The following is a 22522-nucleotide window of genomic DNA, read 5'->3' on the forward strand; positions in this document are numbered from 1 at the left end:
CGCTTGTCCCTCCGCAGCACCCATAGCAGTCATGCAGCCAAGCCCCGCCTCCTCAGGCCACTGCCACGCTCTGATTGGCCCTTTTACCTGCCCATCTATGCCGCCGCTCCCCGATCTCCACGCCCATTGGCTGTTGTCAGGAAATGGGCGCTCCGAATGGCTGGGTTTGACATAGGCACCGCCCCGTCGGCTGAGGCAGGAAGGGAAGATGGCGACGGCGGCGGCGCTGGCGGCGGATGAAGCAGGTACCGGTAGCCCCGGTCCCCGCTCGCTGTGCCCGGGCCCCGGCCCCTCTCGCCGGTCCCGGTGCTGAGCGCTGTCCCCGCAGAGCGGGCGCGGGGCCGTCGGGCCGCGCTGTCCTTCGCGACCATCGCCGTGGTGCTGGGGCTGCCGCTGTGGTGGAGGACGACCGAGACGTACCGAGCCGCGCTGCCCTACGGCGACATCGCGGGGCTGGGCCGGCTGCCGGTGAGTGGGGGCCGGGAGCGGGGTCCCCGGAGCAGCAGCTCGGGCTGACGCTGCCGCCGCTCAGTTCCAGCTCTCGGTGCCCGTCGCTGTGGTGTTCGCACCGGGGTCGCTGCCCCGGGACCTGCTGCGGGCGCTGCCGTTCAGGGACGTGCAGGAGATGGAGATCCCGGTGAACGGTGAGAGGCTGCGGGTGTCCCTGCGCAGGGGGGGTTCTGCCTTCCTGCCCTACATGCGATCACCACAGCGCCCGGTGGTGTACAGGGGAGGAATGGGGACGGCAACGTACCCAAGGTGCCATAGGGAAGAAACCGGCTCCTTTCCCTATGGACAGGGATGAAGTCAGCCCTTGGAGGGTGGGATGCACCCTGGGTGGCATGGGGCTGCCTTCCCATGAGGCTACGTGCCATGGTGGGTCACTCACTTGAGGTTGGTCCCCAAAGGATCCTGTGGTGTGTGTCCCCTGGGGCTGTCCCTTCTCCTTCCTAGTTCTGTGAGGGATCAGGGAATCGGGTTCTGTCCCCTTCCTGTCAGTGAGAACCAGCGTCACATCCCGTTATGAGATGCTTTATCGCAGCACCACAGCTCAGGAGGAGGCAGCGCTGGATGCGGCTACTGCACGAGGTACCAGGATGAGGGGCTGGGGGAGCAGGGGGAGCAACCTCCTCCTTCTGAGGCTGTGGGATGGGGATTGGAGTGGAATTCCCAACCCTTCTAACACCTCTATCTTCCCCAGAGGCTGACGCTGCTCTGCACCCGCTGCAGGGCACCTCCTTGGGCTCTCTGACCATGTACGTGGTTCCTGAAACCTCCCCTCTCCTGCCTCAGGTAGGGAGCAGCACCCCGTGGTGCAGCCTCTGCGTGCTTCACCCCTGAAAGGTGCCCTGGGGAGGCATCCGTCCCCAGGCTGTCCCACCAGGCACCATGGTGCTGTTCTCCACCGTGTTGGCAGGAGCCAGCCTTCATCCCTGCTTTTCCCAGGGTATCAATGCCTACGTGGGGAAGCACCGCAGTGCCCTGGTGAGGGCTGTGGGGACGCTGCCCGCCCTCCGCTCCCGTCTCCAGCAGCTCACTCAGGTGATGTCCTTCACTGCCAGCTCCATCACTGCTGCCCTCTCAGACCGTGTGCCCTATGGCCAGCCTGGCCCCGATGCCCGGAGGAACTTGAAATCGAGCCTGGGTATGGATGTGACCCTGCAGCCCCATTCCCTGACCTCTGTCTGTGGGGGACATCCCATTCCTGCTCTCCTTGTGCCATCCCTGGGTGTCTTCTGCGGTAACAGATACCAGGGTCTTCCCTTTGCCTTTGCTATGTGCTGGGGTATCGGTCCATGACCCCACCTTGGGTGGGAGCTTGGAGGAGGGTGTCTGCTCTTTCCCAGCCTCAGCATCCACAGGTACTGCCTGTGCTGGTGCCTCACAGCCTGCGTGTCCTTGGCAGGGTACGAGATCACCTTCAGCCTCCTGAACCCCGACCCCAAGTCCCACGATGTGCACTGGGCCATCGAGGATGCTGTGACCCGCTACGTGCAGCCCGTCCTGGACAAACTGAGCTTGGTGGCCAACTTCTCTGTTGATTCACAGGTGAGGGTTAGGAGAGGCGATGGGGAGAGCGCAGCCCCGCTGGCCCTGCGTGCCCTGGGACGTGCTGCTCTGCAGCAACACCTCCACCGTGTGCCTGCAGATCCTGTACTATGCTGTCCTAGGAGTGACACCGCGCTACGACAAGATGTCCTCCAGCTTCCTCCTGAGCGCTCACAGCCTCCCACACGTCATCAACCCCGTGGAGGCCCGGCTGGGTGAGCACTGTGCTCCTGGCCAGGCTCTGCTGAGGTCCATGGCCTGTGCCCCTTCCACCCCTGGTGGCAGTGTGGGTGACCGAGCAAGCAGTGTCTTGCTGTGGAAGGAGGAGCAGGGCTGGGTTCTTCTCTCACCATCCCCACCATCCAGGGGGGTTCTTTGACTCTATCCCACTGCAGGCTCCAGCGCTGCCTCACTCTACCCTGTGCTGAACTTCCTGCTGTACATTCCGGAGCGCTCCCATTCTCCTCTGTATATCCAGGATAAGGATGGAGCCCCCGTGAGCACCAATGCCTTCCACAGCCCCCGCTGGGGTGGCATCATGGTAAGGGGTCATTGGGGTTGCTGGCCATGGTGGTGGCTCCTCATCCTCCCAGTGCTGGTGGCCCTGCCAGCCCCAGGGCTCCGGTGCCTCACTGACACATTCTCCTACAGGTTTACAATGTGGAAGCTCCTGCTTCCCCCCAAACCTCCTTCCCGCTGCATGTGGATGTGGACATGGCGCGAGTGATGGAGGTTTTCCTGGCCCAGCTCCGGTGAGGATGTTCTCCTCCCTCCCCAGGCCTCTGTGTGCTCCTGTGGCACATGTGGAAATCAGTGGGGTTGGAACCAGGCCATCAAGGCACAGCTGAGCCCTGCTAGGACTGAATGAAGCAGGGAAAGGGAAGAGCAGGGAGCATGTGTGGGTCTGCAGGCTTGTGATATGGGCTGGAACCTTCCCTTTTATCCCAGATTACTGTTTGGGTTATCTCGGGAAGAGCTGCCCCCAGAGTTCCTGCTGGAGAGCCCTGGCAATGAGGGGCTGGCTGACTGGGAGCTGGACCGCCTGCTCTGGGCGCACACTGTGGAGAACATCGCCACCGTCTCCACCACCTTGACCTCCCTGGCCCAGCTCCTGGACAAGATCGGGAACATTGTCATCAAAGATGATGTTGCCTCTGAGGTAGGGCTGGAGCACCCTGAGGTGGGGTCCGGGTGCTGCTGTGGGTGAGAGCCCAGGACCTGACCATTGGTGTTGTTCCCATGCAGGTGTACCAAGCAGTGGCCTCAGCACAGAGTGCCATGGACAAGCTGGCTGCAGGCCATCTGCACTCAGCCTTCCAGGCCAGCAAGGAGGCAGCCACGTCCTCGGAGCGAGCCTTCTTTGACCCATCTCTCCTCCATCTCCTCTACTTCCCTGATGACCAGAAGTTTGCCATCTACATCCCACTCTTCCTGCCCATGGCTGTCCCCATCCTCCTCTCCCTGGCCAAGATCATCCGGGAGACCAGGCAGAAGAAGAAAGAGCCCACCAAGATGGACTGAACCCATTGTCCTGGTGCCCTGTCTTAGGGTTGGGGCTGTCCCTACCTCATGGAGCCTGTTGGCGTGGACCAGTGGCCCAGGAAGGTGCCCTGCAATGGTGCAGTGCTGGGAGCAGCAGCTTGGCTCAGGCCTGCTGTGGCCAAGCTGCAGGAGTGGGAAGAGGCTGCTTTGAGGGGTGGGAAATGCTCTGGATCTGCAGAGATCAGCGAGGAGAGGCCCTGTGCTCTGTTTGGAACAAGCTGCTCTATAAATAAAGACAAAACCCTGCTTGTGCTGGGGGCTGGTATGAGGCTGTGTGAACCTCTCATCTGTGTGGGTGCCCCATGTGCCCCACTATTGACTTACAGGGTCTGGCTTCTGTCTTAGGGATGTTTAGTCTAAAGCACTCGTTATGGGGGACAGTTACAAAGCTCAGCTTTTGGATGGCAATTAGTGGTGTCCATCTTGTTGGGGCAGTTAATCTGAATGGGGTCTGGTTCGTGTGGTCACTGTATTAGCCTGAGGCACTTGGGGAAGCGGTTATGGGGCTGATGACAGTGAGTAGCCCTGAAGAGGAGGACTTGGGGCTGTCAGTTTATGCCAGTCCCCATGGCCTGGGTTCAATTTGTGCTTGAGCCCAGAACCCCCATCATGTGCTGGGCTGTACCCCCAGGGTGTGAGCAGCAGCTCGGGGAGGGGATCCTGCCCCTCTGCTGCACTCTGTGGAGACCCCCCCCTGCAATCCTGATCCAGCTCTGGGGCAACAGCACAAGAGGGACGTGGAGCTGCTGGAGCGAGGCCATGGGGATGCTGCGAGGGCTGGAGCAGCTCTGGATGCTCCGGACAAGAGCAACTTGGGTCCAACTGGGGCAGCCTGGACAAGAGAAGGCTCCTGAAGGGGAGACCTGAGAGCAGCTCCCGTGCCTGAAGGGGCTGCAGGAAACCCGGAGAGGGGCTGGGGACAAGGGATGTGAGATCGAGCTCTGTGCCCCCCGGGGCTTGCCGGGGGAAGAGCCTTCTCCTCCCGCGGAGGGGCAGGGCCGGGCAGGGGGCGGAGCGGCGATGCCCCTCCCGGTGCGGCGGCGCGCAGCGGGGCCGGGGCCGCTCACACCGGCGGCGGCGGCGGCGGCGGGGCCATGAAGGTGAAGAAGAGCGGCGGGGCCGGGGCGGCGGCGGCGCGCACCGAGGAGGAACTGGGCCGGAAAGCGCTCATCGGGCCCGATGATGTGCTGGGGCTGCAGCGGGTCACCAGCGGTGGGTACCGGGGGTGCCGCTGAGGACCATGGGATGCCGGACCGGGAGGGCTCGGGCTGGGGATGCTGCCGTCCCCTCTCCACCTCCTAGGGATGCTCAAGCTGTAGAAGCCCCCCCCGGCCCCTAGGCTGGGGTCAAAGATGGGGAGATGGTACTGGGTGCTCTCCTCATCACCCCTCTTCTCTGTCTGTGCTCAAGATGACCCCCACATCAGTGGGGCTGGGGGGTGTCATCGAGGGGGGGGCGTCATCGAGGGGGGGGCTTCTCTGCGGTCCCAGTTTCCCCTTTCCCAGCATAGCGTCACTGGTCTTGAGAGCATCCTCGGGAGCGTGGCGGCTGTGGGGGGGGGGTTGTTGTGCTTGGCAGAATGATCAGACAGGACCAGGTGGCACAGCAGGCTGGCAGAAGGCATGTCCCAGCAATACCCAGTGCTCTCCTGCCCCACTGCCCCCCAGAAAGGCGTTTTTGCATATCCAGGGCCCTTTAGGTTGTCTCTGTGCTGGCGGCAGGTTGTGCAGGGGGAGAAGACTTGGGGCAGGGAGGATGGAGCTGGTCTGAGTGTTCTCTTTGCCTTGGAGCGCTCTGTGGCGTGGCGGTGGAGCAGGATTGGTGTCGCAGGCCAGGGCGAAGGATGCGGCTGCGGGTATCCATGCGTGCCGGCAGTGCTGGTGGCCTGTGTGTGTGAGCAGGGAGGGAGGGAAGCCCTGCAGGGGCTCAGGAAAAGGGGTTATGGAGACTCCTCTGCTGGTTCTGTGGGGTTTTAGGGTCTCTTTCTCCCAGCAGGGATGCTCTGATGGGCTGCAGCAGTGCCCAGGCCCTCCGTGGCAGGGGGAGCCGTGCAGCAGGCACTGTAGTGCGCTCAGAGGAGCAATTAGATGGTGAAGCCAAGCACTGAGCACTTTGTGTGCTTGCTTCATGGTAGTGCTGTGTACAGGGGCTGCAGGTATGTGGCCACCCCATACGCTACCATGGCATCGGTGTGGATGGTGCATGGCTCTTGGTAAGCTCATTCCCATTGTGCAGGCAGGGCTGAGATGGTCACCTTGGCTTCAGGGCCAGGCTGGGAGCAAGGCTGGTGATTGCCTGCCTCTTCCAACCGTGGGGCACAGGGGACATGTGAAATGCATGAGGGTGTTTTGCTCCTCTTCTGCTATAGGACTTGGTACAGGGAGTGCAATGGGTAGTGTCCAACAAGAGCCAGGCACGGTGATGACCAGTGGGTAATGCCTTCCCATGGGAAGTGCTGGGCTGGTACACAGGAGCCAACAAATGCTGTTTGCACTGAACTCCTCAGCGTGCATTTGGTACACATACATCCACGTTGAGCATATTGTATCTGATCACTTGGGAATGTTCTGCAGCACCTCTTCTCAAGCTCAATTTTCCACCTGGTGGGTTTAGTACAGGGAGAAAAGGTACAAGGATGTTCTTCTGTCCCTTAACACGTGATGGTTATTTGGGGCATTTTATGTCCTTTTCTCCTCTCCACACACCAGTGAGCTCCTAAAACAGATTGCCAAAAATACCAGTGTGAAACTGTTCCAGTCTACTGCTCCGAGCGGAGGATGCTGCAGGGAGGAGGAAGGAACAGACTGTAGGAGAGACATTCACGGCTCCCCCAGCCCCAACCTCTCACATGGAGATGCTGAGTTGGAACAGACTCAATGTCCTATTTCAGCATTGGTGCCCAAAGTTGTGGTGCTCCAGTTTGGAGTTGAAGGGGGGAGTTGGTGGTGGGGTTGCAGCTGAAATGTCCCAGTGTCCTGAACATCCTTTGTTGTTCCAGATGGAGTGTAATTCATCTCTATCCAAACTCATGGGGTGGTAACGTGTCAAGGGACATGTTAAGCCATATGCTGCCCAGGGTCTGGCTATAGTTTGACGTTGCTCCAGCAAATGAAGCCCAGGATAACCCATGTTAGAGCAGGGATGTTTACACTGTGAGTATCCTGTCTGTTTCTGAATGGCCTTCCAGTTTGAGTAGGGAGAGGCAGGATCCTGGCCACTATATGGAGTATGACACTCCATACAGATCCTGGTCCAGAAAGGACTTCATAGCATGGCTGCCTGGCTCCATGCTCACACCTAAGCTGGCCCTTGCAGCCCTGCATGTGCCTGGGGTGTGCTGATGGTGCAGACGCTCTTTTGGAGCCAGGGTTTGCTGTGTTGTCCTTGCTCTGCCTGCTGTGGAGCTCCTCAATGCTTCCTGATAGAGGAGGTGCATCTGCTCCCCCTTCAGCCCTAGAAGAGCTGGGTCTCTGTGGAGCCAAGCTGCTGCTGATCATCACTGCCTGCTGACCAGGCAGCATGTCAGCCCTGCCCTGGCATTTTGGGTCTAGGGAAAGCCCTTACTGTTGCATCGAGAAGCACAGCTGGGCTTTCCCCTTCCAGTAGGTAAATAATAGCTGATAAATGACCAAATAATGAGGCTGGGAGGGTGGAGACGCAGGATGTGGCTCTGTGGGGTAAGCATGTTTAGTGCTACCATGAAGGAACCCCATCTGTAACCAGCCACAAGAGCCAGCTGGATTCTGCTCTTAATGTTCTAATAAGCTTAAAGGGGGAGCTATGCAAACTGCTCTGCATATGCTGCATCCTTCCAATGCTCAATTCCTCAGCAGCTCCAGGGTTGTAACGGTTTCCGAGGTCCAGCCTCATGGATCTGGGATGCTACCCTGGAATATCTGTGCCTTTTGGCTGGGCTGGCCCTGGCCCTGCTCCAGCTGGATGAGGTGTGAGGCGAATGAGCCGTTTTCTTGGCAATTAGCAGGATTTGTGGCTTGCTCACACAACTGCGGTTACAAAAGGAGGAAAAACCTGAGGATGTGATTAATTTAAGATCATAAAGGAGAGGGGCAGAGCTCAGTTCAAATTGCAGTTAATTACTGAAGCAGCCAGAGGATTGGAGGAGTCTGTCTGCAGTGATTGGGATGTTGATGCCTGTGAATGCCGTGTGCTGCCTCCTGGAGCCACCTGAGATGAGATCAAGGCTATGTTGGACACAGGGGCTTGGAGCAGCTGCTCCAGTGGAAGGGGTCCCTGCCCGTGGCAGGGGTTGGAGCTGGAGGAGCTTTAAGGTCCCATCCAAGCCCCTCTATGAAAGCCTCTGAGACTGCGCTGCAAATCACAGCTTCAGGCACCTGTACGCTTCATCTGTAACACTACATGAGGGCTTACATTTTAAGCTTTATTCTAAAGCTTATTTGAGCAAAGCAAAAGGTTAAATAATCGATTACATACCTGGAAACAATTACAAAACAAAACCTAAAAATAAGGAGGAGGCACTTAATTATTTCTGAGACTAATCTCTTCCCTGAGCTGTCATTTAGGATTTCTCTGAGTCTTCTCTTAGAAGCTTTATCTAAAGGCCAGCTTGGCAAAGGGCTGCCTCGATGGGTCAGTTAGGGTAGAGCCTTAATGGGTGACTTCCCTACCAGTAGCATTAATGGGAGGATGTGCAGAAAGCCCCTCCTGGACCATCCCTTTTTTTTGCCCAGGTAATTAGGGATATTTATTGTATTAGGAGCTGTGATTAGTGGGGATGTTTGTGAGGAGGGTCTGAATCCCTGTTTGGAGCTGTCTGGGGCTGTGATGAGTTAGAGCGTGTTGCTGTGTTGATTTCTGGTCACAGAGCGATACCCCAGAGCTGTGTCAAGCTGCTCTCACCATGCCTCCTTTCCCCAGCAACACCACATATGTTGGAAACCCTTTCAAGGCTTTGTGATAACACGCAACTCAAAGTGTTGTGTAGATGAAGAGCTGTTTCTTTAATAGTCTCACAGCACAATACGGGCTGTGAAGACCTCCAGGGGCTGCACACATGGTGTGTGTGAGTAAGACAGTGGGTTCCTCCTTCTGCCAGTGCTGTGGGTTTGGGCCATTCCTGGTGGAAATAGTGAAGATGAGTTCAAGTGGAAGTTCCCTGTTAAAGTCTAGGTTGGATGGGGCTTGGAGCAACCTGGTCTAATGGAAGGTGTCCCTGCCCGTGGCAAGGGGTTGGGACTGGATGAGCTTTAAGGTTCCTTCCAACCCAAACCATTCCATGACTATAAGAGGGAAGCTGTGGCATACAGGAGGGGAGTCAGCCTGGGGCCTGATTGCCCTCTGTAAGAGCAAGGGGAGCTGATTTTGTTAATGTTGTGCACATGGTTTCAGACTTTGAGTGCAATCAGCATGAACAAGGGGGCAGGAAAGGGTGTTTGGTTGCCTTGGGAATGGGAGAAGAGCAGCTCCATCCTTCCTCAGCAAGGCCTGGAGGGCTGTGATCAAACGAATGGTGAGAGGGTGAAATCTGGAAAGCTTTAGCTAAAAAAAGATGGGGGAAAAAAAGAGCAGGCTGCTACAAAAAGCAGAGCTGTTGAGCTGTGCAGCAGGACTGGGTGCATAGAGTGCTGCCAGCTGGGTGCATCTTATGGGCTATGGGGACCTTGGTAAATGCCCCAGCTCAGAGCCTCTGGCTGCATCCCTCTGCTCCATCCCCAGTGTTGGTCAGTGAATGTGGTGCTGTAGGAAAATATCCCATGGGATCCTCCTAGTGTGAGATTTTCAAAGCAGGCTCATTACTGAGATAAGCAGGAGGGCTGTAGGTACCTCCCTCCATGCTTACCCCCAGGCTTTGCTTATGCAAACCCAATGGCTTTAGGACTCGAGTGGATCCTGACTGGCTTAGCTTGTTCTTCTGCCTCTGCCTTTATGGGCCTTGAACTGCTGAGGCAGAGGGCAGGGGAAATGGTTTGGATATTTCTGTGATTGAAGCCTGATTGTCTAAGCAGACGTATCAGCACTGCTTGAAACGTGCCCTGCCTTCCCCTCGGGGTCTTGCACTCTGTCCTGCGTCACTGCTCTGCATCTTCATGGGGTTCCTGCTATTTTTGCTCACTTCTGAGGCTCTTCAATCTGATAATCTGCTAATCTCCAGCTCCTGGAGATTCAGCTGCACTTGGCTTTGCTTTATACCTGGCTTATGTCTTGGGAGTTGCCTTCACAAGAGCTTCTGACCTTGTTGGCTAATGCGTGTTAAGAAAGAGGCCTGCATAGCTGCAGGAGCCTTCTCATTCCCCACATTCTTGTTACTGCTTGTGGTGGGGAGAGACATGCCTATGGCAAATCACTGCTGTTGCATCAGTTTCTTCTACAGCATCCTTATGACTTGCACTCATTTTTCCTAACTGTATTTTGAGTGCCTTCTTACCCTAGGTACAATCTTCTTGTATCTGTGGGCAATTAAAACCTTAAAATAGGAGCCCAGTCTGAGCTTAGGCACTCTGATGAGCACTGCAGAAATATCTGTAGTGTCTTTGAGAGGGGACACATGCTTTGTCCTGGTGGCAGAGAAGGAGAAGGGATCTTGAAAGTGCTGACCCTATTGCCCATGAGCTCCTCGTGATAAAATGTGTCTGGTGGGCTGGTTGTTGATGGAAATCTGAAAATAGAGGATGGACTCTGAGCTTTCTCTGATGAGGATCAAACACCTAATCTCATCCAGTGGATAACTGAAATAACAGGTAGAGGGTAAGAGGAGAAAGTGCCTTCCTTAGCTGTCATCTTGTATTATCTAGCACTATATTATCCCTCACCTTTTGTGCTCTTTGGTAACACCATCTTGCTAAAATACACTGGCTGGAAATACACACCAGGGTTCACAGTGTCCCATTGTTTGCAAGAGAATAGGCTGGGCCTGCTCTCATTGTCTAAGGCTGTTTGGCCGGTTTCTATTGCAATCTTGGCTGGTCTGGGGAGGGGAAGGAAGGTTTCCTGCAGGAGAACCGGCTCTTCTCTGGGATTGTAAATAGGGAATGAGCATCCATTGTTTCTGATAGCAAAGCTAGAGATCCCTGAATGAATGCCTTGCTATGGATTGCTGTTTGGGGGTTGTTTTGGAATCACTTTTTCGTACAAAGGGAATAGGAGAATTCAGGAAGGATTTTTCACAATCACCTCTGCTGCTTCCTGACACCATCATGGCAATGCAGTTGTGATTCCAAACTCTTCAAAACCATGATAGGTCTTCAGATAGGGAATGTCTCTAACGGTGAGGAGGTGCAGATCTTGGAGCATGATACCGAGATTATGGGAATGAAGCTGCAGAAGCCCCAGCAGGAATGTGCAATGTGAGAAGTAGCTGCTAATACCAGGGTTGGGCCAGTTGCAGGAGTTTGCTGTGAAAACAAGTTCAGCTCAGTTGGGAAACATTTTCCAGGAAGGTTGGGGATGTGGGAATTCACCTGGCTGTAGGAAGGAGTAGGAAATGCTCCTCTCTTGTGACCTGTTTTTGCACTAGCTAATGTGGGTACTTCAGGACAAAAGCCAGTCTCTTGGGTTCCCTCAGACTGTGCTGATATGTCCATCCCTTCATTCCCTGGTCCCATTGTGCTCTCTATCAGGTCTGAATGAGGAGAGCACTGAAGGTTTGTTCAGGGAGATACTGTGATTATTTGGTTCTTAATGGGGAAATCTGCTTCTGGAGGAGAAATGGAAGAAACAAGGAAACGTTCTGTCCTCAGAGACCAAGTCTCCTTTCCTTGCCATGATCCCCTTCACTCAGTGGAGGTTTGAGCTGTCTAACTAAAATAGGCATGGATGCTGTCTCCACATCCCGAATTGTGGTGACGGTGAATTGGGATAATGAAAGCACATGATGCATTTAAATGCGTCACGGAAGTGTGGGCAACTGGGCCCTACAGGAGTTTAAAAATAAGTCTGTTTGGGATGAGATTAGCAAATTTGACAGTGCTCAGCAAAGCAGAAGTGCCCACCAATTGCAAGCAGCCTGTTCCCAGTCACACCTTCCAGTGTGGCTGTGGGATTCTGTAATGTACTGGGGGGAAGAGAACCCAGCATGTGGCTACTTTGATTTTTGAACAGCAATTGCAGCAAGCAGATATAATACAGAAAGAAATGAATATATATATATAGATATATATATACACACACCTCTCTTTGTTTTTCCTGCTAGGAGCCTGGGCACTGCCAGAGAAGGAAAACCACTTGATTGCAGTATTCTGGCAGCTGATCTTCCCAGATGTCATCCAGTTAGACACTGGCATGTTGACTTAAAACCCAAAATAGGTTTAAAATATGAAGGTTTAAAATACTTCCAGTGCACAAAAAGAATTGGGGTGAAAACATCAATGAGCAGGAGCCTGGTGGGGCTTGTGCCCAGGGTTTACTCCTCTTTGGTGGCTCTGCTTGGCTCTCCTCTCCTCCAGATGAGTCATGGACACTGTTACTGCAGCAACGCTGCTGCCAAGCAGGGGGATAAAGCTGTTGCCATGGTGCTGGATGGGCAGGAATTCTGCAGGAGTAAAAACACTTAATAATTAACTTGCAGCCAAACGCAGCCTCAGACTGCGTGCTCGAGGGAAGGTGTCCTGGGCTCCCAGGCGACCCAACCAGGCTCTGGTTCAGCCCCTTGCTGGGCTGAGTGTGGTCGTGGGCCAAGGGGAGCGAAGCAGAGGCCATGGGAAGCTGCTCCTGCTTCTGCCAGTTTGTGCTTTGCTGTTTGGAGCAGGGGAAGCTGTGGGCTGGGTGAAGGATTTGGGCTGGCTGATGAGTTAGAACCTAAAGTCATTGTGTAGTTACAGGACATCTACCGGAGGATTGCTGAACCTCAGGGCTTAAGGCAATGGGCTGATTTAGATTTCTGTCCCATCCTCTCCTCTACTGTTAAAGAGAGGATTTTGTGCTGTTTTTGTGCTATTCTGTCTAACATTAGTGCTTTCTTGTGGTAGTGAGAAGGTTGAGCTTTTATCTCCCTCTCCCTGACAGCTTGGGTACTGGTGTGAGTTATCCTTTGTGCTGTGTTGACAGGAAAGGGAAACCTCCCTGCCAAATGCCAGAGATGCTTTGAACACAGTCCTCTCTCTTAAAGGCGAAACCTTCGAGTATTCACCCGATGCTGGTGATGATGAAGAGCAATAAAAATATCCAGAGAGTGCATTTAACACCTGTGTCCCTTGTACTGCTGAGCACAAGTTGGGGAGATTTACAGAGAATAAAATGCTTCTAGGAAAGCAGAGGTGCTGGATGTGCAGTTCATGCTAGGAGCAATCTTCCCCAGTGCTGACTACAGCTATCTTTGTCTCTCCCTACAGAGGGACCTGATTGCTGTAATTACACAACCCAGCATGAGGGCCTCACTGTCTGGTACTTGCAATGTGTGGCCTTTGGGATCTTCTCTTACTACACCACAGCCATCTTTTATTAACCCCTTCTCTATGGGATGTGCTAACCACTGCCCTTGAGCAGTAACCCCCAACCATGATGTAAGATTTGTTATACCTAAGTAAGGGTTATGATGGGTTAGGTGTAATCTCTGAGTAACAGATCACACTTTGTTTTCAGAATGAATGTTGTCAATGAATAAGCCTTAAGTGGATGGGTGTATTTGAATTTTAGGAACAGGAAAGCAGACAGGAATAAGTGATTAACTCAGACTAGCAGCAGGAATTAGTAGCTGAGAAAGGGGTTAGAATCAGCATGTTGAAGTATTACTTTCACCTTAGAACCTCCAAGTCTCCTGCAATGTGCAGACACACAGTGGTCAAAAGCTAACCTGGCTTGTATCCATACCTTTATTTAAATGCATTTATGATAAATAAGTTTCTGGAGCTGCTTTCTGTGCTTGTATGCACAGTGAAAATGAAGTACCATTGCTCTTTACCCAGAGGGGAGGCTGGTACCCTGATCAGGAAGCCAGCTCAGTGCACAGCAAGGCTGAAGCCACAGTGTCTTTCTCCCAGAGATACCAACTCTGGTGGAAGCAGGGAAGGGCTCTGTTCCCAGGCTGTTTTCCTACTACAGGGAAAAGCTTCAACACCATTTTCAGTGCTGAGGAAACAGAATCCTTGCCTGGGACAAGCATCAGTGGAGAGAAGAGGCCATCCTTTGTCTATAGAGGGCTGGAGATAGGGAAGGTGGCACATGGGAGGACATTCCTGTTCCAGTTAAGTGCAGCTTAGTGCTCACAAAGCTGCTTAGCACTTGTGTTCTGCCAGAGGGCAGTTTTTAAACCAGGCAAAGCTTCTTACACAGGAAAGGGTAGGATTTGATGGAGGTGCTGTCTATTCTCAATGCCCCGAGGAGAAACGGATGCAGAAGATGCTGGCACAGGGTTGGGAAAAGGTGATGACCTCCCTGTCCTGTCCAAGCAGGACAGAGTGAGCATTCAGACCTGAGACTGTCTTCATAGACATCACTTTTGCATTGCAAACAGTAGTGGTGGAGATGCCTTTGGGCTGCTCTCATTGCTGGCTGTGACCTTTAAAGAACAGCCAGAAATACCTTGGTAATTGTGGAAAACCTTCATTTCCATTTCCTTTCCTCTGCAGATTATTTGTGCACTCCAGAGGAAAATGTTTACAAGATAGACTTCACCAGGTTCAAAATCCGGGACATGGAATCTGGCACAGTCTTGTTTGAAATCACCAAACCAGCAGCTTCAGGTGAGTGCACACACAACATATTTTCATGGCCAAACCAGTGCTAGTATCGCTTCCTTTTGCCTTTTCCTACTCATTTTCCTCCATACATTTCCCCAGAACAGGAGATGCTCTCAGCTGCAAGAGGGCTAAAGGCCCAGCCTGCATCAGAAGTGTTGTTCAGGTGTCCCTTTGTACCAACAGAGTGAACAGAACTCGTTGCTGCTGTAGTCAGGATTGCCATCTGTGATGAGAAGGGACAGATGGGTGTTGTAAACAGAGACAGAGGAAGAGGTCACCACGTGTTTGTTTCATGGCTGTTCATCAGCTTGAGCCTCCCTATACATAGTTTAACATCTTTCCCTTAGGAATCAGGAAAATGGTATTTCCACAAGGGAAAATATCAACTATGCAAATTAGACAAACTGAAAGTTTGCCTTTTTTTTTTCTCCCTTTTTCATAATTTTTCAGTGTTAGTTATAACCATCAAACTGTCACCTATTGCCAGTGGTAATAAAACCCCAGCACAACTGATCTTTTCCTGATCAAGCACTCTTCTAAGAAGGTTTCTGGAAGTTGTGCATAGCTTGTAGCAAACCAGACATGCTAAGGTGAAATGGCTTGTTCAGTGTCATACTGCAGTCCTGAATCAGAGGTGGGAGCAGTAAGTCACTTTAGAACATAAGAAGTGCATCAAACCAAAGGGCCATCCTCTGTCTCGGAGTAACCAGCAGCTGATGCCTTCAAGAGGATCAGGCTTCCTCAGAAGAGCTTCCTGGCTTTTATGGCTCAATAATGTGTGACTGCAGGCATTTTCACTGGGTTTCTGTTTCTCAGATTTGACTTTGCTTTTCCAGAACGTGAACACAATGACAGGAAGGACATTGATCCCAATGCTGGACGGTTCGTTCGCTATCAGTTTACTCCAGCTTTTCTCAGACTTCGGCAAGTGGGAGCCACGTAAGTAATTGCTCCTGGGCTGCTTTTTCTAGTACAGGAAACAACTGAAATCCTATTAAAAAATGGCTCTGGCTTGTTGATCCTGTCAGGAAGTTGATTTAATGGGAACCTTGTGTTGCTAGGAGGATTTCCAAGCCTCTTTGCTTGGTGCTTTGCTTTCTCCATCCCTTTAGCTTCTTTATTTACCTCTGGAATAGGCATGGCGTTGAAGAGATTCATGCTCAAAGGTGCAAAAGAAGGTGGACAGACTACCAGCCATTCCAGTGCTTTTCTGTGCATTACAGTTTGTCAGAGGCTGTGCCAGCTTTCAGAGATGTTCTGCAGCCTTCCCCATTGCATTCCCAAAGAACCATTAACCCATAGATGCACGTGAAATGGTGAAGTAATGTTTAATGCTTTATGTACTCAAATGATCTTTGATGTGGCTGGTAGTACTGCTTGCATCCATCGATGAAACACACCATAGAGACTTGGTGCTTTTTTAATGCCCACCCAAATAAGTTGTATAAAACCCCAGAGCAATAAGGAACTGGTAGTGAGTGGTAGTGAAGTGCCTACGGTGTAGCTGGAGGGATCTTTCCTTCACTGAAGATTTTAATTGTAAAATCATCTTGCATGTCTTTTGAGTGAAAAGAATCAAACAATATATAAATATATATATGACAAGTCTATGATTTGTAATGCTCTGTTGTGTCCGTGTAGCTTTCAGGAAAGATAATGATTTGGTTAGTACCATTGCTTTATGTTTTTGGCTGGTGTTCGTTTTAGAAGAGCTCTCTTCTACCTGTCACCAATGGTTGCCAATCTTGCTTGAGTGAGAAAGCTCATTTCAATCTTCTTCTTTTTCAGGGTGGAGTTCACAGTAGGAGACAAACCCATCAATAACTTCCGCATGATTGAGAGGCACTACTTCCGGGATCAGTTGCTTAAGAGCTTTGATTTTGAATTTGGATTCTGCATCCCCAGCAGTAAAAATACTTGTGAGCACATCTATGAGTTCCCACAGCTCTCCGAGGATCTCAGTAAGCTCTTTAATTACTGGATGACCACACAGTGATGCTAATCTCAGTGTTCTGAGCAAGCCCTTTCCTAAAAGCTGGCTGTAGAAAGTGGGTAGGAAGAAGACTTCCAGGTGCTTTTGCATCTGTGTTAATACAGACTTTGTCATCTAGCAGCATGTATCTCATCACCCACCACACAGCTGCTGCGAGGCTTCAGTGTCAGGGAGTTAAAAAGATAATTGTGTTATAAAACAACCAAGAAAAAGAGGATTAAAAAGACGTCCAATGAATGGATGGCTTAAACGTTATGTTCTGGTTTAATGTTTGATGTGCTGCATTCGTAGCTTGAGAGGTTTTAGTAGGAACATAACTTTTATTTTCTCTCCTCTCTTTTATTTTCTCTTCCTCTCTACTTCTTAGCAGCAGTACTAAATCTGTGTGATCTTATGCTCTTTACAACCCCTAATCACTTATGTCAGCATTAATATTGCAGTCTGCAGAGAAAACAGCAATGCCCTATTGCTTACTTGTTGTAACACCTGAACCAATTTCTTTTGAGTTGCCTTTTAAAAGCAAAAGCAAATCCTCAGTCCAAACTCCAGGGTGTTACTGTTTTGAGGTTAGGTAAAGCACATACAATCTGTATGGTGCCTTAATATACTTTGATTGTGTTTGAGTTATTTAAAAGATGAATGTCAGTGAATGGTTTGGTAGGCTCCTAGTTTGGTTTTGAGAGTTTGCTGCAATCTGAGCAGTGCTATTAAATGTGCTGAAACCCCGTGCAGGATGTTGCCCCCAGTGAGGCTTCTGTGAAACATGATTAATTTATATGTATTCTTTTATTCCCTCCCCTGCAGTTCGAGAGATGATCCTGCATCCATATGAGACACAGTCGGACAGTTTCTACTTTGTAGACAACAAGCTTGTGATGCACAACAAGGCAGATTATTCATACAGTGGAGGACCTTGAGGACAGGATGGGCAGCCAATCCGTGCTGGCCTTCCCCTTCCTATTGAAGTCGTCAGGGATAGCAACACCTCCAGTTCCGTTGCCTACAACGTCAGCTGGACAAGGATCCACAACCCAAGGACTCTTTGTCACAGTAGGAGTTTCATGACTAAATTTGCCAGTCTCATCCTTTTTGAGCTTTGAAGCAGACCCAGTTCTTCAGAACTTTCAGCTGTTCTAAATGGTCTTTGGATACCACTTCCCTAAGTTCTTTCAGTGTCTGCTCTGAAAATGGCCTTGTGGGACCTGAGGGATTTTGCCCTAATTCTGTGGATTTGTGTTCTTGCCCTCAAATATCTGTTAGGACGTGGTTGCTTTCATAAAGAATGTGATCTGAGAAACCACCTGAGTGGATGGATGCAAATGCAGAGTCCTGTTGATTTGTTTCTCTGGGTCAATTTCTCTTGTACACCCCATTGAAAATGTCAAGTGTAACATCTTATAAAAGCAAGTTTCATCTTTAGATTAGTTCTCTAAAACTGATATTTCATCCTTTAGTTTTGGTCCTTCTAGTAATATTCTGTTTAATGGCAGAGACACTGAAACTCATAGTGAAGACTGATAGTTCAGTGACAGAGCTGTTTTAAATCAGGTACTGTCCTTTTACATTTCAGATGAAGGCAAAAATAGCCTTGAGGGTTTATGAACTTCCATAAGCCTTTTCCACTAATTTCTGGTTTTGCAAACTGATTGCAGAATAATCAGGCAAATTGGAAGGATTTTAGCTTTATTGAACATTTTTACATAGCTAACATGCAGCCTGTTTGTGCTATGTGTTTTCCACGTCTATTTGCTTTCATCTCTGCTCAATACTAAGATAAGGGCTTCAGCACTGCTTGTTAGAGCAATGCTTTCATTTGTCTAGGGCAGTTGGAGAGTGCTGGAATTTCCAGTTTTCCATTTGTATCTGAATTTGAAGAATGTTATGACAGTGTTTTCCCTTTGTTAAAAATGTTTTGTGTTGGGTATTAATATAGGTGAAACAGTAACTCAAATGATGTCAGACTTACTGTCTTAACATTAAGTCTAATGTAACAGTAAGCCTATAACGTAGGACTTTATGCACAGCAAAAATTGAGCAAGAGCTCTCTTTTCAGACTCTACGAGGTTCAAGACCATTTTTTCCCAAGTTTCTCAGCATGTGCTTCTTAGAAATGCAAAGAAGTAGCAGCATCAAAGGAGTAAATTAGTGTATGCAAAGCAAAAGCTGAGAAGGCTGGGGGGGATAGCCTGCTGTCATGAAACCCTTACTCTAAAGTTCAGTTCACTGACACTTTAAACCAATCAAAGGCAGTTGCAGTTTGTAGATATTTCTATAAATACTTGATGTCTCCATGTCTAATTCTGTGAGTTGAAGTGGAACATTCTATGTTAGCCTCAGATAGGTGTGATTGTAATGATTTTTATAAAATACCATTTCCAGTAGTGATTAAACATCTTTCTAGTCACAGCTGATTGGAACTGCAAATGGTTCCAACTGTAGCTGTCTGCCTAAGAGCAGGGAGGGGTTCGTGCTCCATCTGGCCTTGTGGTCACTATTAAATGTGTTACCATTTGTATTTGGCTTGGCGTTCTTTACTTCTGAGAGAAGATCCAGTTTTCTAAAGGAAAAGCAGTGAATTTAGGGTACAGCACAGGTTTTTTAAAAGATCATAGCTAAGAAAGTGCAAAAAGTTCACTAATTTTACACAACTAATATCTTGTAATTAGCACAGCAAGACTTGTATTTATCACTAGTTTTTGTTTCTAGTGTATTAAATCATGCATTAGCCTACAGCTTATCTGAGAGTAAAAGAATTTCCTTGTTATTTGTATGATGCTTTGAACTCCCGATTAGTAAGTTTTATAGCACAATAATTATTAAAGGTGAAAATAGCTTCCAAAAATCTAGGTCTTTCCATCAGCCCACTGCTTTTCGCATCAGGGCTGTTAAACTATCTATTTATTTAATGACATTCTGCAAGTTTAAGTATTTATGAATTTTGTTCCAACTCTTGAAGGAGAAGACACACTGATTTGAAGACAAGGCAGCTCGTGTGTTTACAACTAGCACCCCATACAAGTTTTTTTGGGGGTATCTTTCACCTGCTGTTTGTAAGAATCTTTTCTGTGCATAAGATTTTCCAAGCTGTCTAGCAATGGTGCTTGCCCCGGATTGCCAGTCATACGTTTGGTTTTTCAAATGTATGGATGTTTTAAACAGAAATACAAATCTGAGTGTATTTTTGGTGAGAGCAGCTGTCCTTTGGTGCAGATTCTTGGGTTATTGTACTGAGTATCCTCTCTGTACAGCTGATCTGAGAGAGTCATCTCCTTTTTTATGCTACCTCCTTTTAAGACTTTGGACTTCAAAACCAAAAGTAATTCCATGACAGTATTACTGTGACCAACAGAAACCTGAGTGGTAGATGTGCCCCTTTAGAAATGAACCTAGAGTAAGTTACCACGTTCCCAATAGTGCAGTATGTTGCTGAATGGACTTCCTGACACTCTGCATTTTGTGGTAGGTTTGAGGTTAAGAGGCTTAACTACCTGCTGCTGCTCTCCTGGGTTCTGTTGTTCTGATAATGCAGGTTCTATGGGTAATTATTTCAGGCCAACAGAGAATTCAGTGTGAATCAGATAGGAAATATTTTATTGAGTGAATTTGTTGTCTTCTATTATTAGGAATACTCTAAACCAGGAACAAATATCGGACATTTTCAATGAAATAAATTCCTACCTGTTTTAGCTTTAGCTTTTCAGTTTGGAGAATTCTACTTTGTTTTAAAAAGTCCCTGCAGTTTGCTGCAAATAACAGGTCCAGATTCTTAAACCATAGCAAATGACAAAACTTTCTGTGGGGAGTGTAATGAAGGTGCTTTTTAATTTATTCTACATAGAAACACTTTGTTAGCATCTTTTTAAGGTCACCTACACCCATGTTTACAAACATGTGGGAATCACTGTCCAAGGGAAAGGTGCCATACCTTTCTCCTTGCTTATGCAGCAGTATAATGTGTAGGGTTGACAAGAGGCATTGTATTGTGTACATAAACAGCACTAGAAGAAGAGTGTTTCTTCAAAGACTTGTGCAGTGCAGTTGCTATTTTAATGCCACTTCTGTCCTTGTTTTGCATGAAACTATATGCAATATTTAATGTTAAAGGCCACGATTCATACAGCACTTAACAGCAACTTCCATCTGAAAGGGAGCTGAGAGCTCTCAGGTCAGTTGCAGAATGAAACCCACAATTGTTTTCCCCCTTGAATTGGCAGCTGATTTTTATTATAAACCAGTTGAAAATCAAATCTTAACAGCATTGTTCACAGGAGAATTTATTCATCTCCTGGACTAGTTATTAGTTTGTATTTTAATATGAATCATTACTGGGTTTACTTTGGAAGTTTATCTCCAAAATCACCATATATTGGCTCTGGAAAGAGAATTCTTTGTCTTTAAAAAACCATTTTAATTAGCACCACGGCTCTGTTTTAACAAAGCAGTCAGGAAACTTGGGATCTGCCGTTCTGAAAGTGAAAGAAAACATCTTAAGAGCTAACCAAGATTATCTGCTAATAATGACTTGCTGTTTCCTGTCATAAGACAGGATTAGACGTGTACTTTATGAGTCAATCTTGGAAAAAAGGAACCAAGTCTCTGTGAGTGCTAACAGTGACATAATTTTTCTGAGACAAGGAAATTCCAACTCAACACATTCTTCTTCTTTCTCAGTTTTGGATTCCTGTGAACTTCAGGGGTTTTAAAGAAAAGCACCAGTAATACACTTGTGATTAACCTTCATGCTCATAGTCTCTCTCTATGTCTTCTTTTAGAGCAGAGTAGCGTGGCTGTGTGTGAAATATTGCAGGCTACCAAGTTCCAAACGCCTTCATTTTGAGCAGTCTATTAGAGTTTATTGAGAAATAGTGCTACGTGTTGAGCCCTAAAAACTAAATTCCAATCTTCATGACAATAATTAATGCAAAGATGATTTGGGGCCTATTTAAGGTAAGAAAAGGCTGATACCCAACTTTTGTACTTAGTATTATAAAACTGTTATTCATAACTTGAAAAAAAATAGGGTGAGCAGCTCTTTTTTTAATTAGATCTGGCTAGAAATTAAACGATAGATTATTGCTGTCCCTTGGGGGGGCAGAGGCAGCATCTAGGACTGTATGTATCGCACAAACGCTCAATAGGTTTGCCTGTGTTGACTCCAGTGGTTAAAGTTATCTTGGGGAAACAATAAGGGAGAGGGACAGGGCAATTTAATCTAAATGGAACCACGAGCTTTAAGGCCATGGTGAATGTGTAATGCTTTTTCTCTTGAGTTTGAGATATCTGGTAATGCTCATTAGCAGTTCTTTTCCATACCCCCCGCATAAGCACTAAGTTTATACAAATGTTTTACTATTAATCAGATATTAAATATCACTGACAGCTCATATAATTTTTAAAGGTGGAGAGTGTGGTACTGTAGGCCTCAAGCTGTAGCTCGGTTGTTTTCTAAACCACAGCCTGACTAGGCAGGTGAAATTGTGTGTTTTGTATCTGTTCACAAGCTGTAGTTAACTGCCTCCCTAGAATCACTGTGTTAATGCCTGCTGTGATGTCTGCTTGTGTCTTAATGCTACACTGAGAAAACCTGTTTGAATGTGACATTGACTTTTTTGCATAGAATCAGAGGTGTCTGTATTAAAATGTATTTAAAAAAATATATTTTTTGTGGAAGGAAAGTAGGATTCTAGTTAATATACCACTGGGGAAAAAATGTTAGGAACATTTTTACCCAGTTCATTTATAATTCTTTGTATCTTGTTAGTTACCTGATTTGTTTCCTATAAGAACATCCACTGTGGCCCATTTCGAGGCAATGCAATGCACTGTTATGCAGAGAATCTGGTTTTCAGAAAACTGGAAGTCTTTTGTTTCCTTTTGGGACAGTAGGAAACTGAGTAGGTTGCCAGGAGAGAACCTTGGCACCGAACCCACGTCTGTGGCTTTGGCTTCAGTAACTAGTCTGTCTGACTTGTTTGCAGCTAGATAAGTAGCAAGAGCAAAGATTGAGACTTCAGGATAAAGAAAATTAGATGCTACAATTTAGTCTTCCTGTAGGAGAAGGGGAGTACTGAAATTAATTTATACAAGGATAAACTAGGGAGTACACTTGCCTAAAGTGATTTAATATTGGCAGCTTAGTCATCAATGTGCATCCTAGGGAATCTGCTTAACTTTTTCCATTACCTTGGAAAACAGTTACAAACCATGTCACTTTCATCAGCAAGTGTTTCCTCTCCTGTAACAAACTGCAAAATGTAAGAAAGCTCAATAAATGATTGATCCTAGA

The 22522-nt window shown here is 48.6% G+C and overlaps 2 protein-coding genes across 2 annotated transcripts; both read left to right on the forward strand.

The window, feature by feature from the left end:
* Positions 1 to 164: 164 nt before the first annotated feature.
* On the forward strand, positions 165 to 3859 carry PIGS (phosphatidylinositol glycan anchor biosynthesis class S). Its single transcript, XM_034069074.1, has 12 exons — positions 165 to 245; positions 329 to 468; positions 533 to 644; positions 1000 to 1089; positions 1202 to 1293; positions 1447 to 1645; positions 1907 to 2049; positions 2150 to 2264; positions 2445 to 2590; positions 2701 to 2801; positions 2998 to 3208; positions 3295 to 3859. Exons 1-12 carry the CDS (start codon positions 209 to 211, stop codon positions 3568 to 3570), a joined length of 1662 nt encoding a protein of 553 aa, XP_033924965.1. The 5' UTR covers positions 165 to 208; the 3' UTR covers positions 3571 to 3859.
* An 825-nt stretch (positions 3860 to 4684) lies between these two features.
* UNC119 (unc-119 lipid binding chaperone) lies at positions 4685 to 22522 on the forward strand. Its single transcript, XM_031053706.2, has 5 exons — positions 4685 to 4803; positions 14133 to 14246; positions 15080 to 15182; positions 16032 to 16204; positions 17041 to 22522. The coding sequence occupies exons 1-5, from the start codon at positions 4686 to 4688 to the stop codon at positions 17151 to 17153; spliced, it is 621 nt and encodes a 206-aa protein (XP_030909566.2). The 5' UTR covers position 4685; the 3' UTR covers positions 17154 to 22522.

This window comes from Melopsittacus undulatus, chromosome 13 (genome assembly GCF_012275295.1).
Source record: "Melopsittacus undulatus isolate bMelUnd1 chromosome 13, bMelUnd1.mat.Z, whole genome shotgun sequence".
NCBI lineage: Eukaryota > Metazoa > Chordata > Aves > Psittaciformes > Psittaculidae > Melopsittacus > Melopsittacus undulatus.

Bases quoted from the DNA above. Each gene is read 5' to 3' on its own strand.
- PIGS (XM_034069074.1), top strand. From the start codon at position 209: ATGGCGACGGCGGCGGCGCTGGCGGCGGATGAAGCAG. The intron at 246-328 runs GTACCGGTAGCC...CTGTCCCCGCAG, and splicing joins GCTGGCGGCGGATGAAGCAG to AGCGGGCGCGGGGCCGTCGG. The intron at 1,090-1,201 runs GTACCAGGATGA...TATCTTCCCCAG, and splicing joins GGATGCGGCTACTGCACGAG to AGGCTGACGCTGCTCTGCAC.
- UNC119 (XM_031053706.2), top strand. From the start codon at position 4,686: ATGAAGGTGAAGAAGAGCGGCGGGGCCGGGGCGGCGGCGGCGCGCACC. The intron at 14,247-15,079 runs GTGAGTGCACAC...TTGCTTTTCCAG, and splicing joins CACCAAACCAGCAGCTTCAG to AACGTGAACACAATGACAGG. The intron at 16,205-17,040 runs GTAAGCTCTTTA...CCTCCCCTGCAG, and splicing joins ACAGCTCTCCGAGGATCTCA to TTCGAGAGATGATCCTGCAT.